Source organism: Ictalurus punctatus, chromosome 24 (genome assembly GCF_001660625.3).
Source record: "Ictalurus punctatus breed USDA103 chromosome 24, Coco_2.0, whole genome shotgun sequence".
NCBI lineage: Eukaryota > Metazoa > Chordata > Actinopteri > Siluriformes > Ictaluridae > Ictalurus > Ictalurus punctatus.
Window position 1 is genome coordinate 10,789,647 of NC_030439.2, and position 16,891 is coordinate 10,806,537.

Sequence of the window (16,891 nt, forward strand, 5' to 3'; positions counted from 1 at the left end):
AGCCATATCAGTGATATGGCTGGGCTGATATGCATGTTTTCCCAATTTCAAATACAGAGCATAACATTGCAAGGGCTCTTGAGGAGGATCAGCCTGTTGTAAGTTTTGTTTTCATCAAGACAGAGTACAACTTTTATTAAATTAAAGAGACTTCACCTAGCTTTACTGGTTTGGTTCCTGTGCAGTCCACAGTAACGGCACAACAAGAAAATTATGTCAACTGTGAAGAAAGAGATGGACATCTGAGCTTTGACAGCACTGCTGACCACTCCATTACATCAGTGTCTACTGTATCTGCAGTGTCCTCAAGACCTGTGCTAACACGACAAGGTATAGTACATGCACTACCCTAAGTAAGAAATAAAACACAAAGAGACGTGGTTATATACAACCCCAATTCCAAAAAAAAGTTGGGACACTGTGTAAAATGTGAATAAATGTAAATAAAAACAGAATGCAATGATTTGCAAATGTCTAAACTGAGGAAATGTACCATTTTAAGGAAAAAAGTAGGTAATTTTGAATTTGATGGCCGCAACACATCTCAAAATGATGGGACGGGGGCAACAAAAGTGAAAAGAAATGGCTGGAGGAACATTTTGCAACTAATTAGGTTAATTGGCAACAGGTCAGTAACATGATTGGGTATAAAAAAAGATCTTAGAGAGGCAGAGTCTCAGAAATAAAGATGGGATGGAATCTGGATGGAAGCATATGTTGCTCTAAAACCTGTATATACCTTTCAGCACTGATGATGCCTTTCCAGATGTGCAAGCTGGCCATTCTATAGGTACTAATGCACCCCCACACCATCAGAGATGGCAGGCTTTTGAACTGAGCGCTGATGAAAAGTCGGATGGTCCCTCTCCTTTTTAGGCCTCTTTAGTTTTCAGGATACAGCGTCCATGGTTTCCAAAAAGAATTTCAATTCGTCTGACCACAGTTTTCCACTTTGGCTCAGACTATTTTAAAGGGGCTTTGGCCCAGAGAAGATGGTGGCATTTCTGTATCATTTTATAGAACTTTAATCAGCATTTGTGGATAGTATGGCAAACTGTGTTCACACACAATGAGTTCTGGAGGTGTTTCTGAGCCCATGCAGTGATTTCCATTACAGAATCATACCTGTTTTTAATGCAATGCCGCCTGAGGACCCGAAGATCACGGGCATGCAATATTGATTTTCACCCTTGTCCTTTACGCACAGAGATTTCTCCAGATTCTCAGAATCTATTAATGATATTATGTACTGTAGATGATGAGATATTCATAGTCTTCACAATTTTAGGTTGAGGAACATCCACAAATTGTGGACGCAGTTTTTCACAGATTGGTGAAGCTCTGCCCATCTTTAATTCAGAAACACTCTGCCTCTCTAAGATACTCTTTTTTTTTAAATACCCAATCATGTTACTGACCTGTTGCCAATTAACCTCCAGTTTTTAGTAACAGTTACTTTTCCAGCCTTTTGTTGCCCCGTCCCAACTTTTTTGAGATGTGTTGCAGCTATCAAATTCAAAATTACCTATTTGTTGCATTCAGTTTTTATTTACATTTGTTTACATTTATTGGAATTACAGCTGTGTGTGTCTTTATATATATATATATATATATATATATATATATATATATATATATATATATATATATATATATATATATATATATACACACACATATGATCAACAGTGGGTGGTGTGATTCAGTCTGAGGCAAAGCAGAATGTTACCAACTCAAAGTTGATGATTTTGTGTCATTGCCATCCAGTTATAGAAAATTAACCAGTGAATTCTGACCAATCAGAATTGAAAATTTAACAGTCGTAAAAATTGTAATAACAGATTATTTCTGCCCATTTAAATGTTATTGCATTTGTAAATGTAATGTATATATTCTACATACTTCTTAGGTTCGACATTTAAGCCTTTGAACACTGTGAAGAGGCTGGACAACCCAAGAAAAAGGAGTAGAAGAACAACAATTATGGGCATACCACAACAGGTTCAGAGAGAACTATGTATGTCATTTAACTACTGACTTAATTACTACTCTATGTTGACACAATATATAAAAAATTATATCAATTTTAAAAACATTCATGTTTTTTGTTAATCAACTTTCGACATAGCTATGGGGAGGGGAGCTTTGCTACAACTCCCAACTGATGAAGATGATGATTCGTCTGGTAGAATCATAATCCCAACAATTGATGGAGAAGTGCCTATAACAAATCATGAAGGGGCACGTGTACACCTACAGGATATTGAAGCCCTTCAGATTTCCAGAGATGATCAACTTCTCAGGCACCACATACATGCTGTGTACAGAGACGACTTCCTTCTAAATACCAAATCTGGAACACAAATTTCCCAGAGACCCAGGTCTCTTGCTGTACCTGGAATAACAACTTCCTCTGCCCTCTTGCAAGAACCACAAGGTCCCGTGATGTCTATCTCACCACAGGCTACCTATTTATCCACAGTTATTCCTAATGCAATTCTACCTTCTGCAATAGATGTGATAGAAATTGATAGAAGCTGCAACCGGCGGAGTGTACGTACAGTTAGCAAGAGCAGCTTAGCACCTGCAAGTCCAGCTTCTTCACGCTCAGGAGGTGGTACTCATGATGAACCAAATTCCACCAGCTCTAAATGGAGCCATTCACAATCTTCTGAGACTATTGTCTCCCACACCTCCACCATCTCCTTCAAAGGAAGCATACCATCTTCACATGTAACAGACAGCATGAAGGAAGTCACAGATTTAAATGAGGAACAGATGAGTTTTAAGAGCTTAGTCAGTTGCTCAAGTTCCACCAGTAAAGCAGGCAGTCAGAGACTGGAACAAGGGGAAATAAGTGATGCTGCAGAGACTGCCCAAAACAGTCGATTGTTCTCTCGTAATCTGTCAGTAATGAAGGCTAAACTACCACCAGCACCACCAAGGAGAACATACTCTTTACACCTCGAAAACCTTAAGCAAAGGCCAAGGGAACTGGGATGCAAAAAAGATTTAAAATACCTAGGATCCAATGGCAGGCAACTGGATGGAGATCTTAATATGAAAGAAGATTCTACATTATCCTACACTGAAAATATCTCCACCCAGTCTCCATTATTTGATGAATCTAAATTATCTGTGACTGCCAGTCCACTCAGACCTGTTCAAGACTCTATTGAAGCTCAATCTGAATCAATTAACTCATCCCCACAGGATATATTTGAAAGAACACTATCACCTTCAAGTGGATACTCAAGTCAAAGTGGAACACCTACCCATTCTTCTAAAGACATCTGCCCTACCTCTCCTGGAAAACAGAAGTTGAAGCCGCCAAAGCCAGAGAGGACAGTGACACGAATTTCTCCTGCAGTGTCAGTCTCATCATCCTTGGTTTCCCTGTCATCAAATGTATCAGATCCAGCCAATCAGCTTAAACAAACTCACACCACCCAGTCACAGCCACCAAAGATCTCCCCTACTACAACAACAATAAAAAACAAAGTGACTCCACTACCTACGGCAAACCTCAGGGAATTGTTTAACATTCCTCCTCCACCTAAGGTGAAAGCGCCTTGTCCCCCACCCCCTGAAACCTGGGCTCACAATGAACGCACAACCGAACTTTTATGTGGTCCAAATCCAAGTGCCCGCAGGATATTTGGGCTCCAAAAACATTATCAAACAGACATTTTATTGATGAAAAATCAGGCCACAGCAGATACCACTAACCTAACTTCTGGACAAAGACAGATATCAGTAGAAACTGAAATGAATGGAACCCATTCAGAGGATAAAGCTGCAATGTCTGAGGGAAAGGATGGGCATATGCTAGTGCAAGAACAAGTTCCTCTGGATGAAAGGGAACAAGTGAGTCATGTTATAAACAAAAGAGAGCATGTAAACTCAGAAGAGCTCAAAAGTGAGGAGGAAAGTCCAGTAAATTCCATGAAATTGCAATCAGCAGACAAGGTTAATCAAATATTGCTGTTAAAAGAGCAATGTGTCATCAAGTCATGTCATGTTAGCATTGGCGGTTTGCCAGAGAATGACTTTTCAACCCCAGAGACAGAGAGAACTGACACAGAAGACCAATGTTTTGTCAAACACACCACTGATAAAGAGATTCCCAAACATAAACTCGCACGTAATCTAAGTGTAGAAGGTCCTAGAGTCATTGGTATCTTTCCATCTCCCTCTCCACCTCCTGAACATTCTCCTCCTCCACCACCCTCTAAAACTTTTTCAGTATGCTCAGTGTCTGTACTATTACAGGAGGAAGAAGTACAGACTGAGATGGAACAAGGACTCCTCACTCTGGAGCATTCCTGGCCTCCACCACCTCCTCCTTTGGACGAGCCATCTGACTTGGTATTTGAAGGACAAGATGAGATAGACTTCCCTCCACCTCCACCACCAGGCATGCAAGAATCATTTATAGTCATATCAGAGCACTACAAGGTAGAATCATCAGGACAGAGAGACAGCGTGGCTCCAGAGAAGCCACCTGTTTTATCAGATATATCCAGTCACACTGAGCAAAATCAAGAGCCACAAATTATTCAGAGCACAACATTAGTGGAGAAAACAATAAATGAATCTCTACCAGTTGATAGCATTCCAAATATGTCAGATGACAAATTGTTTGATCAAACACATGACAAACCACAATCGTTTGAGAATGTTTCCCAAGTCTGCATTGACCTACTTGGCTCAGAAACTCCTGTACCTTCGGAAATTTCTTTGAAATCTTCCAAATCACATGATATACCTTTACAAACTCTGCCTCAAGAAACCCTTCTTTCACCTCAACATGATCCTCTGAATCCACCAGCCACATTACCTAAAGATTTATCACAATGCATGTCTCATGCTCCTGCACTCTCTACTGATTTGAAAATTACACCCCCACTTCCAATGGAAGATCAGTCCACAGTTAATTTCAAAAGACAACCAAGTCTAATAAGTAAAGATAGCAGATGCAAAGGACTTTCATCATTGCAGAAATGTGCACCTATTCCAAAAGAGGATGCAAACATTCCTCTTGTCACACCTTCCCTACTTCAGATGGTGCGTCTGCGGACTGTAAATGTTGAAGACCAAGTTAACCTTCTATCACAAGAAGATACAGCTGGTACTGAGACCACCCCAGACCAAGATCTGTCTGTGTCTATTCAAGTAACTCCACAAAAACCTGTTCGCAAATCCATGCAGTCTCCTGTGAAGTCATCCTCTGCATCCTCGGGTCCTTCCATGCGCCTCCAAGAGGCTATACGTATGAAGACAGCTGCAATGTCTTCCAGTGGCTTCCCAGCAAGGCCCAGTCTACGTTTGCCAACCCCAACTGCAATCAGCAATGACATGCCTGCACTGTCCCCTAAAACACCTGATGATTGTAAGTCCCCTGCCTCTACAGCCAGCTTCATTTTCTCCAAGAGCACAAAGAAAGTAGTCATTGAAACAGCCACATCACCAGAGGCCCAGGCCAGTCTCAAGCAGAGCCTTGCAGCAGAGCTCATGCAAATTTCTGATCAGCATAAATCAATGGTTACAAATGGAACAAAGAAGCATCACAAGGTGCCACCACCTGTTGCGAAGAAACCAGTACATGTAACAAGTCCATCAGAAAAAGTTGGAACTGTCACAAAGCTTACAATAGTGGGCTCTTCAAGTAAGCAAAACAATGGAGTAGCAAATAATCAACAGACTGACTGAGAGCAACCTGCTGGCCAGTGAGTGCCCTCCACCACAGGTAATAAATATATATTAATATATACTTATTGAATGTTTCAATATAAAAAAATACATGGAACAAATGTCATTAACTTTGTTTTATGCATTTATGTTATTTGATACTTATGAAGTTTTTGACTACATTTAAATATCTCTTTTCAGGTACAAAAGAAAAGAGTACACGGTGTCTTGAGTAATGCTTTGGGAGAACTGTCCAACACAAGGAAAACAATGTTAGCAAAGACAATGTGTAGCAATCATGGACAATGTCACTCACTGTTCTATTGTAAAAGCCTTAGCCTGAATATGGCCTTCATATTTATGCAAAAAAAAATAAATAAATTTGGGAGTTGGTTCCAGTTCTTTTGATACAATAGCTTTACCGTAGCTTTGGCATATTTTTCTACACAATACAATTTTTGTCTCTTGTAGTAAGTTTTAAGCCACCTTATGGTATTAAGGGTGGCTGCTGCAGTTAGATTTTGTAAATTCCTCAGTTTATTCTTTGACTACAATGTTAATCTATCATCTAGTGGTTATAATGGGTAGTAGTCACTGCTGATCAAAGAGCTTTTTCCCAACACAAATATGCATTTTTATGCTCACAAGTACATAATTTACCTTCCATTTACACTATGTGGCCAAAGGTTTGTAGACACCTGACCATCACACCCATATGTACATTTTGAACATTCAATTCCCCCTTTGCTGTTATAATAATGACCACTATTCTGGGAAGGCTTTCCACTAGACTTTGAAACATTTGCCAATTCAGCCACAAGAGCATTGGTGATGTCAGGCACTGATTTTGGGCAAGAAGGCCAGCATTCCACTTCACCTCAAAGGTGTTCAGTGAGGTTAAGGTCAGTGCTCTGGGCAGGACACTCGAGTTCTTCCACTCCAACCTTGACAAACCATGTCTTCACTGTCTTCACTTTAAGCACAGGGGCATTGCCATGCTGGAACAGGTTTGGACCTCTTAGAGTGAAGGAAATTTTAATGCTACAACCTACAGAGACATTCTATACATTTGTTTGCTTCCAAATTTATGGCAACATTTTGGGGAAGAACCTCATATGGGTGTGATGGTCAGGTGTCCCCATACGTTTGGCCATATAGTGTATATGTGGAGTGGCTAATGCTATGCTAATACATTTTGAGAATGTATATATTTACACATTAATCAATTTTATTTGAAACTTACAGAATTGGCCTTCTGCATCTGTATAATATGATACACATGCTTAAAAAAACATCACAGTATATATTGAATGTGCTTGAGAGATGGGATTAGTGTTTATTACATTAAAATGACCTTTTATTATAATTATTTCTAGAAAAAGCACTTTGCAAGCTACAAATGCAGAACTATTTCTAATGAAATGACCAAGGCAGTAAAATTTCTGTATGTTCCCTGTAAAATTGATATAAAAAATAGCTGCTACTTTTAATGTCACAGCACAAATAGAATTGACACTTTGAGAACAATGTTGTATTAAAATATTTGGCTGTTAAAAGTATTTGGCTATTTTGGTTTGACAAGTTAAATCATGAATTAGTTCTGGCATTGTGGAGCCTATTTTACAATAATTTTAGTAAATTATAGCAGTTATTTTCAACACCACCAAGTATTTTCCAGTATTCTCAATTATATGCAATGTATTTTCTCTATTCAAGTAAAGATATCATTTCATGTTCTATAAAACTTGTTGGTCTGAATGTATCTTTTGACATTTTGTTTATATCTTGCTAAACTGATCTTTGTCATTTACACTGTAAGTACAAGTAAGAAAAATTCTCAAAACTGTCAGCGAATAACAAGGTAATAAAATGTGCAAAGTCATTTGAATGGGAACCAGCCAAACAGGATGGAATCAAAATGGTAACAACTGTTTTGTTTGGGTTTTTTTTTCTTTTACATAGTTTTTTATTTTACTTTTTATTTATTATTTGTTTATTTCTCTTATATACTCTAATAAAAGCAAGTCAACATTATTGGCACAAGTTTTTAGTAGACATCATGGATGTAAGGTCATGTGGGAGATCAAGATCTCCAGACCAAAAGCAAGGTAAGATGAATGACAACGTTTTGCCAACTTTCATTCTAAGGTTGTAAATCTGTCCCAAAAAATTACAATTGTAATAAATTTGTGTGTATAACAAAATCATACTGTAACATAGTGAATGGCTGAAGTTATGGTTGATTTTTTATTCTTTGAGAGGTAAAATACAAGATTCCATAATATCTTAATATTTAGTATCTCTAGGAAGCTAAGAGTAGGTGCAAAGAGTTTTTAAATAGTACTGAGAGTTTATTATGTACACCAAACTTGTGTTCGTACCTCCGTTGGCTTTCAGAATTGTATAAAATAATCTGTGCATCATGGGCTCTACGAATGCTGGATGCATTGTGCAGGAATATTGTACTGTCTTTACACAACAGTCTCTGAAAGCCCTCATGAGATGCTAGAAGCAGTACACCTAGTGCCAATTATCATGATGTATAATTGGACAGAAGGTCCATTTGGTAAACATTTGCAAAGGATGCATAACCTTAAATGAAAATGTAAAAAAAAAAAAAAAAAAAAAAAAACTATTCTCTATTTATTTTATAATGCATTCTTCATTTTTTAGATGAAAAAACCCAAATTTTGCAGTTCTAATCTAATTCCTATAATTTAAGCACTTGCCGTATTATTCCAATTGAAAATGTCACTGGAGGTGCTTCAAATATTTTTTTCCCCTGCTTTTGTGCAATTGCCCTGTACAAATCACAAGTAAACAATTAGTTGTTTATAATTTAGAGTAATAATTTAGCCTTAACATTACCATTGTTACAAGGAGACAATGTAATTTTACATTTTTAAGTGCCCTTCATGAAAATGAATAGAAAAAGAATACCATGCAATAAGTCATATTCTCTGATCGGAAATTTTGAATTACTGAGTGCAATTTTAGGTGAAGGGTTAAATAAAATAAACAATAAAGTTATTATATTAGTATACACACATATTTATGGTTAATGTCTATAAATCTCTCACAAAATACAAAGAAAAGTAACTATGCATTAAAACTTGGCCAAACATATGTATCCACTGTGATTAACTGTAACTAGGCCCCAAGCATAGCACTTCTGTGTATTATTTGATCTAGTCAGTTCTTTAGTTATTGCAAACCATGTCATAAATTGGATTAAACATTTAAGAAAAAAAAAAAACTTTACTCATCTTTATTCATATACACTTTCAGGTATGAATTCAACCATGAGCTACAATCCACATATGCTCAGTGTGGTTTACTACAAATTACCAAAGATGCTTGAGTAGTGGGCAGATGTACCACTGTATAACAACATCACATTTCAGAAGTAGCATAATTTGGTTTAGAACCACGAGTGTTTGGATGCATTTGTACCTCTTAGTAATCAACATAGAAAGGTAAGACTTTCAGATATTTGTACACAGATTTAAACAGTTCAATCATCTCACTAACCATCTTCCTTGCAGCAGCTATTAATCCTTTTGAACAAAAATGAGATATACAGCATTTCTCAATTGAACATATTTATTTTGTATGCGTTTGGTTAAATTATGATTTCATATATTGAATTCGGTATGAAAATGCTTCTGTTTTCCTGTACTTTAACATTCTCATACCTTTACATTTACTCATTAATGTAAATTGAGGTGACTTCTGATACAATGTCACTATAAGAAAATCTGTCAAGAAAGGCAAGAGATTACACATATTACCTAATCCAAACATGCTCCATTAATGGACATCAGTACAAGCAATGTGTGGCACAGAGTTTCAGCATGAACATTATGTGTGGATGAACATGATGTGCATTATTATGGAAATGAAGTTCTGAAGATTAGTCATTCTGAAGAATAGGGAAAGAATATTTAGTAAATGCTTCCACCCTTCAATGTTTTACAGGTGATTTTTCCTAATTTGGTCATCAAATCCTTCTTGTTCCACTGAGCTATACACTCATCTGAGATCTTCATGTCCACCTGTAGAGATACAGACAGACATGTAAAACTCAGTATCCTGCACACCGCCCTCAATACAAGGTCATAGTTTGCTTCAAATTTCACTTTCACATACCTGAATCTTCTCAAACACCTTCTTCTTTGGCTTGAGTTCATCATCGGGGGTCCCTGATGTATATCCATCTACAAAGACACATTCCCCTGGTGCTGATCCCTCAGGTGGATCCAAAGGCTCTACTCTTTTGGGTTCACCATCACTGTTATATACAACGTAAACAAATAACATACAGTACATCATACATTTAAATGGTTAAGAAATGTCTACGAAATTGTAATTCGCCTTATTAAATCAAGAGCTTTTTCTAAAATGTTAAACAGCGTCAGTTTGTTTTAACCTGGATATTGGGAATACTCACACTGACGCACAGAGCAGCATAGCTTGAGACTCGATCCCCCGCATCTTCTGAGGCTTCAAATTGCACAGTACTACCACAAGTCGGTCCTGTAGCTCCTCCTGGGAAACGTATGCCACCAGTCCACTCACGACAGTCCGAGGCTGCTCTTCTCCAATGTCAATCTTCTCTAAATAAAGGGTGTCTGCAGCTGGATGCTGTAGAGTTGAATTTGAAAAAATGTGAACAATTGATTGGTTAACTCTGGTACACTTACAGTGATTAACAATCTTAAATCAAACAAAAAGTACTGGATAAAATGGACATGCCTTCTCTACACCAACAATTCTGCCCACTCGAAGATCCAGTCTGGATGGGATGATTTCTTCCTCCTCTTCTGCCTTTTTGGGGTTCACTTTTACTGCATTCTCTATAAAACAGTTACAAACTCTTCATCAGGCTAAATGAAAGTACCTTGCTTGGAATGAACATTACCCACAGATACTACGAGTGTATGTATAGTATACCTTTGTGTTGTATTGTACTTACTATTTTTTGAGGGATAGGCTAAACTGGTCAGTTTCTTCAACTCTGGTGTCTCAAACTTTTTCCTGATGGGATCCAGAAGTTTGTTCAGGGCCACCTCTACTGACGCCTTTAAATCACCAGGATGGATTTGCTATGGATCAAATGTTCAAAGAGTGTTACTACAGAAGAGACACCAAGCCCATTATGCAGTCATATTGCAGTTAAACATAAGAGAAAATAAAAATGCTAACTGGACAGAAATTACATTTTTACTCGAGAGTAGAAAGCATCAGAGCTCACAAATGTGTGCCAATATATATATATATATATATATATATATATATATATATATATATATATATATATATATATATATATATATATATAATTATAGAATATAATACATATAGAATACAAATACAAATGAACATAAACATACAAAACCGTACGTGGCAACTCCACTTACCTCCACAGCAAAGTCTTTCTCTAGTTCTTCATACAATGTGTAAACTTTGTCTCCGCCATATTTAAGATCTCTTTTAATCGCAAATTCTAGTGAACAGAAAAGAGTAGCTCATTAACACACCATTTTACAGCAGATTGAATATTTCTAACATTGTGACTTTGCTCACCAGAATGCAGCGGGAAGAGGACATGCTTGACAAAAGATAGGACTCCATTGTTTTGGATGTTGCCAGGTTCACAGAAGGCCTTTTTCAGTTTCTTCTTTATATCCTCTTTCTTGTCAAGCAGGTCTATCTTGGATTCCTTAGATTGTCAAAGCAAAAGTTTTCAAATGAAATATTTCCAAAGGTCGTGGAAGAGCAACAATAAACGTTTCTCAAAGATCCAGGTATGGATTTAGTTATACAGATCAGTACCTCACCTCTTCAGAAGAGCTCATCTTGCTTCCAGTTAGGCCGGGCACCATGGGGTTCATCATGTGGATCCGCTTAGTGTAACCTAGAGAGGGCAGGTACTGCAGGAAAAGAGGAAAACTCTAAACCAATGTAACTTAACTGTACATATTGCATCCACAGAGAGAACTTGTTGTGAAGGACAATTGTGTAAAAAAAAAAAAAACCCTGCTTGGCAGGATAATATAGTGCCTAAAATTCATACCTTTTCAGCCAAAGTGAAGATCTTCCTCTGGTCCACTCCACCAAACTGAGCATCCACCTTTAAGTACTCCTCATCCAGTGCCTAAATACAAATATAAAGCTATGATCTCATGATTTTTACTTCAAGTCTATTTAAACAAGCTTTACATATAGAGTACCAGCTAAGTGAAGTTAAGTGACGTACCTGTAATCCGGGGTAGAGAAGGCCGCTCAGGAGAGGATGCTCCACCTGCTTCACTACTTCAGCACCAGCTTTCTTTGCATCATGCTCGGTCACCATGGACGAGAGCCGGTACACATCTAGTGTGTACTCCCTGCATAACAGTGAAAATAACAGTGCAGGAGGTTAGACAGAATGAAAATATTTACTTCAGGGGTGGCACCATGGTGTGGTGTGCAGCGTTTCTGGATTTGATCCTGAGCTCATGTTCTCTCCGTATCCATATGCATTCCTCCACTTTTCTTCCACTTCCCAAAAAACATAGGGAGGATTATTGTCGGTGCTTAATTGCCCCTATATGTAAAAGAGCATCCAATCCAATCCAGTGTTTATTCCAGCTTGTGCCCAGTGTTCCTATGATTGGCACTGAATGCACCACATCCCTGTCTAGGATCAACTGCTTACTAAACATGAAAGAATGAATGAATATTTATTTCAATGATATGCAGACACTGAGTACCATACCATATGCATGTTGGGATTTTGAGGATTTTTTTTCTGTCATATAACCCCATCTTGTGATACTTAGTCTAGTGCAAGGTTCACTAATCTTATCCATGCAAATAGGAGCTTTCAATCCAACCAAATAGAAGCTGCAAGTGATTCCACCTCAAGCTTTGTCTTCTAGAAACTATTATGTACAAGCCCTATTTGGATGGAATGAAAACTGGAAATCACGGCAATATATTTATATATAAAATTAACTCTTATTATATTATCACAATTAATGTAATTTTCTAAGGTGCGTGTAGTGTATCTTGAGCACAAGTCAGCAATCTCTCACCTGCTCAGCTGGTAGTCGGTGCCTTTGACAAACTTTAGTTTATCCAGAGGGACGCCAATACTCTCCAACATGGCCTTAATGACCTGCTCATAGTATTTAACCCGGAGCTCGAGCAGCTCCCAAGGCGCCTTCATGTTGTCCAAGAAGGCATGAAGGTCAGCAAAGAGGATGGTCACCTACCAATCACAAATGAGTGATAAAGTGTGTCCACGTTAATAATGCATGATCTGACGATGTTATTAATTAATAATACTTTCATTACCGATATAAGAACATTTTTAAAAATCTTATGTTAACACATGCCGATGATGGTGGAAGTAGAAAGAGAGATTAGAGCCTGCTGAATTAGCCTTAAAGATTTATTTGTAGATCATTTTAATTCAAATCCATTACGATTAAAAATGTCTGCTGAACCACAGCCATGAGTGACTGAATCACTGATGCTGAAAGTCCTGGTATGTTTTCTTTAATTAATAAAGTGTTACAGATATAGCAGCAGCTGAATGTTACAATATCTACAGCACTCAATCACTCTGTTTTATTTATATAGAAATAGAACAGTCTGACAATAAATGCAGCGTTATCAGTCTGAATTATCGATGTGACTACTACAATTTTGAATAAATTTATAAAGTCAAAGAACACATCACCACATAACCCACCTCACAGCCAGCCTTCAGGAAGTCTGCAATCTTAGACATGGGGACAAAGTAGGCTACGTGAGGCTTGCCTGTAGTTGCTGTGCCCCAATACACCTTTAATTCTCTTTCCTTCAGAATCAGCTCCAGCTTCTCTTCCCCCAGAACCTCCTGAAAATAAAGTGGCCCATAAGTTAAGTTCTCATGTGGCATATAGATGCAGCAGTATAAATTATAATCTGCAAGCATAGTTGTAGGTGTGCCATATATTAGGACATAAAGATGGTTCAAAGTGCAGCTCCAAGGCTGTTGACCAGGGCAAAGAAATATGATCACGTCACCCCAATTTTAGCATTGCTCCATTGGCTCCCGGTCCATTGTAGGATCCAGTTTAAGATTCTGCTGTTTGTCTTTAAATCTCTTAATGATCAAGCGCCATATTTCACATTCATCTATCAGACTTTTTAAGATCTTTCTTTTGTATGTCCCTCCATCCCGTTTAAAAACTAAGGAGGATAGAGTTTTTTCAGTTGCTGCCCCTCGTTTATGGAATCAATCGCCACTGGATATCCGTCTTGGTCCTTCCATTGTCATTTTTAAAAAGAGGCTGAAAGCGTATCTCTTCTCCAAGGTGTTTTAATTTTTACTATTGTTTATCGTCTGTCTCTATTTGGTTTTATTCTGTTTTCTATTTAACTTTTTCTTACGCTGTTCAGCACTTTGGTCAGCTTTGCTGTGTTTAAATGTGCTATATAAATAAAATGTACTAACTTACTTACATAAAGAGTATGTAGAAACACCACTGATTATTACTTAAACCATAGTATAATTCACTTTAGGTGCGCTCACCTGAAGGTTCCGAGTGATGAGGTTAAACTTCTTGTCAGGACTCATTTCTTCTGCCATGGTGCCCTGTCTGCCTCTACTCACTGTAATATGCAGAAACAGCAGAAAAGCAAATATTATTACTTGATGAGAAAATCAAACATAATGTATGCTTTCTGCGCAACTCGAATGGTTTTCCAGGGTTCAGAATAAGTGTGGATTTGCTGAACCCAACTTCACTGTACAGTTTAGTGTTTAAGCTGTGATATAAGAGGAATAAAACACTTGGCCGTGTGCTGTTATAGGAAAATAATTACCCCGTCATGTTTAATTCTTCACTTCAATGTTAATCTGACTTTACTAAGCATTGAGATGGCTTTCAGCTTAGACACGGTGCTAAACATTTTACTCTTTCAAAAACATGAAATAATACGGCTAAATCTCAAACGCCTCCCAACTCCCTACATGACATGACGGGTTAAACCTCTGTGTAGTGAACTACATGACGGGTTAAACCCCTGTGTAGTGAACTATATGACATGACGGGTTAAACCCCTGTGTAGTGAACTATATGACATGACGGGTTAAACCCCTGTGTAGTGAATTACATGACGGGTTAAACCCCTGTGTAGTGAACTAGATGACATGATGGGATAAACTCCTGTGTAGTGAAGTACATGACATGACGGGTTAAACCCCTGTGTAGTGAACTACATGACGGGTTAAACCCCTGTATAGTGAACTAGATGACATACAGATTTGGAATTCAAACTATGATGACGTCTCATTCATACAAGCCCTGCTGCACATTTTCTTCGTTTTCTTTCGCATTTCTGAAGTATTACATCTTCTCCATTGCATTTATTTTACAGTAAGTTTAACTGTAATTTTTTTTAAATATAAAAAGTCAGGTTTAAACCTGCTGAACCTTCGTTCAGTTAGCATATGCTAGCTGGCTATAAAGCTAAGAGTTCGCCTCTACGCTGTTTAGCATCCCAAACGAATGTCTATATTCAATGACAAATTCAGTAAAAAAAAAATATTTTTTATGAAAACTGATATATAATATACAGATAAGTGAATAATATGTCGTACCCGAGCCTCTGTGGTGTATGAAAACGTGTAGCTTAAGCCGGTTACACACGCTTCCGGGGTGTTACGTCTCACTTTCGAATAAAAGTAAATTTTTCGAAATAAAAGTCTCTCATTGCTACATAATAATTAAACATCCATGGAGATGATGTGGAAAATATCAATACTTGTTGATATTGTATATGACAGTTTATATGACAGTTTACAAATCTAATAACTCTACAATTTAGAGCTAGATGAGTTGATATTTATTTTGTGAGGGTAGGTTTGAAATGTGTTTGAAGTGTTGCATCAGCGCTGTAGAATCCATTGTCGCGTCACCTACCCAGGCTGACTAATCGAATAGCAGCTACTCTGCTCCAGCCACTAGATGGAGCCCAAATGCAACGATCCATCCGTCCATCGATTTCTTATACCACTTATCCTACTGGGTCGTGGAGAACCTGGAGCCTATCCCAGGGAGCATCGGGCATAAGGCGGGGTACCCTGGACAGGGTGCCAATCCATCGCAGGGCACAATCACATACACATTCACACATCCACTCATACACTACGGACACTTTGGACATGCCAATCAGCCTACCATGCATGTCTGTGGACTGGGGAGGAAACCAGAGTGTCCGGTGGAAACCCATGCAGCACGGGAAGAACATGCACACTGCGCGCACACACAGGGCAGAGGCGGGAAGCGAATCCCCTGAAGGTGTGAGGCGAACGTGCACCCCCACCGTGCTCCCCAAATGCGAATATTAATAAATGGATTCAATCACTTGAATAAATCAGTTTGTAAATTAATTGATAATGATTAGCATTACTAACAAAACAACTTGCCATATTTTACGCTTGTCTGTCTTAAGATTTACACAATTTCCTTTCAATTATAAAAAAGAAAAAAAAATTGCCAATACTGTATTAGCCTGGAAATGTTAAAATATGAAGACTTTTTACTACAGTCTGAATGTACAGTATAGCTGTCTGCTGAGGCTGTACTTCTGCTGGGAGATTTCTGAACTTGACTTGAACTTGTGACTGAATAATCATTCATGGATACATGTGATGAAAAAAAATGTGCTCCCTAATAACAGTTCATGCTCAGTTGTCACCCTTATTTCAGTGGATAATCTCATACTGTAGATTCGTACTTAAGAACTGCAGCTGTAAAGACAAAGACCGCACTTTGCTCATCCCAGGTTTCCTATTCACGATACGGTCACACAACACTCTTAATACTGACTTTATAGTATACACTATGATTTTTGACCCTTTTGAGTCACTTATCTACTCCAGTGTATATTATTAAGGATGACTTGATCACTGCAACACATTGCACATAAGCAAGATCATTTTAAGTTAAGTGGCCTTGGCAGGCTGTTACTAACAGAACCACACAGCAGCACAGCACACATAAATATAACAATCAGAAAGACCCAGTCAAATTCTTTAGATTTTTTGTTTGTTTTTCTGAAGCTGTGGAATAATTTACTAAAATATTATTCAAACCCGAGAGTGCTGATTTAAATATTAAAAATTAGATTATGTTCAAAATCGACTAAAGTCAGATTACTT

The 16,891-nt window shown here is 37.9% G+C and overlaps 2 protein-coding genes and 1 long non-coding RNA gene across 9 annotated transcripts in view; 1 reads left to right on the forward strand and 2 right to left on the reverse strand.

Moving 5' to 3' along the window:
- Positions 1–3,382, reverse strand: part of LOC108256892 (uncharacterized) — a 47,746-nt gene extending 44,364 nt beyond the window's left edge. For 2 of the 3 annotated variants that reach the window (XR_008393377.1, XR_006980954.2), the window contains exons 1-2: positions 3,303–3,364; positions 2,562–2,705 (exon numbers count right to left, since the gene is read on the reverse strand). This is a non-coding gene — a long non-coding RNA (uncharacterized LOC108256892). Of the gene's footprint in view, positions 1–2,561; positions 2,706–3,275 lie in introns of all 3 variants that reach the window. The other variant, XR_006980953.2, reaches the window with a different exon arrangement.
- kiaa1522 (KIAA1522 ortholog) overlaps positions 1–7,725 on the forward strand; it is a 41,086-nt gene extending 33,361 nt beyond the window's left edge. For all 5 annotated transcript variants that reach the window (XM_017455152.3, XM_017455153.3, XM_017455151.3 and 2 more), the window contains 5 exons: positions 58–98; positions 186–330; positions 1,910–2,017; positions 2,129–5,749; positions 5,893–7,725. In XM_017455152.3, coding sequence (XP_017310641.1) covers positions 58–98; positions 186–330; positions 1,910–2,017; positions 2,129–5,712 — 3,878 coding nt within the window. In that variant the 3' untranslated portion in view covers positions 5,713–5,749; positions 5,893–7,725. The remainder of the gene's footprint in view (positions 1–57; positions 99–185; positions 331–1,909; positions 2,018–2,128; positions 5,750–5,892) is intronic.
- A 1,218-nt stretch (positions 7,726–8,943) lies between these two features.
- On the reverse strand, positions 8,944–15,484 carry yars1 (tyrosyl-tRNA synthetase 1). Its single transcript, XM_017455174.3, has 14 exons — positions 15,329–15,484; positions 14,258–14,337; positions 13,433–13,579; positions 12,771–12,946; positions 11,951–12,080; positions 11,768–11,848; positions 11,532–11,624; positions 11,278–11,413; positions 11,112–11,197; positions 10,667–10,796; positions 10,447–10,547; positions 10,142–10,335; positions 9,841–9,982; positions 8,944–9,746 (listed from the first exon to the last, which is right to left on the reverse strand). The coding sequence occupies exons 2-14, from the start codon at positions 14,312–14,314 to the stop codon at positions 9,636–9,638; spliced, it is 1,584 nt and encodes a 527-aa protein (XP_017310663.1). The 5' UTR covers positions 14,315–14,337; positions 15,329–15,484; the 3' UTR covers positions 8,944–9,635.
- Positions 15,485–16,891: the final 1,407 nt, after the last annotated feature.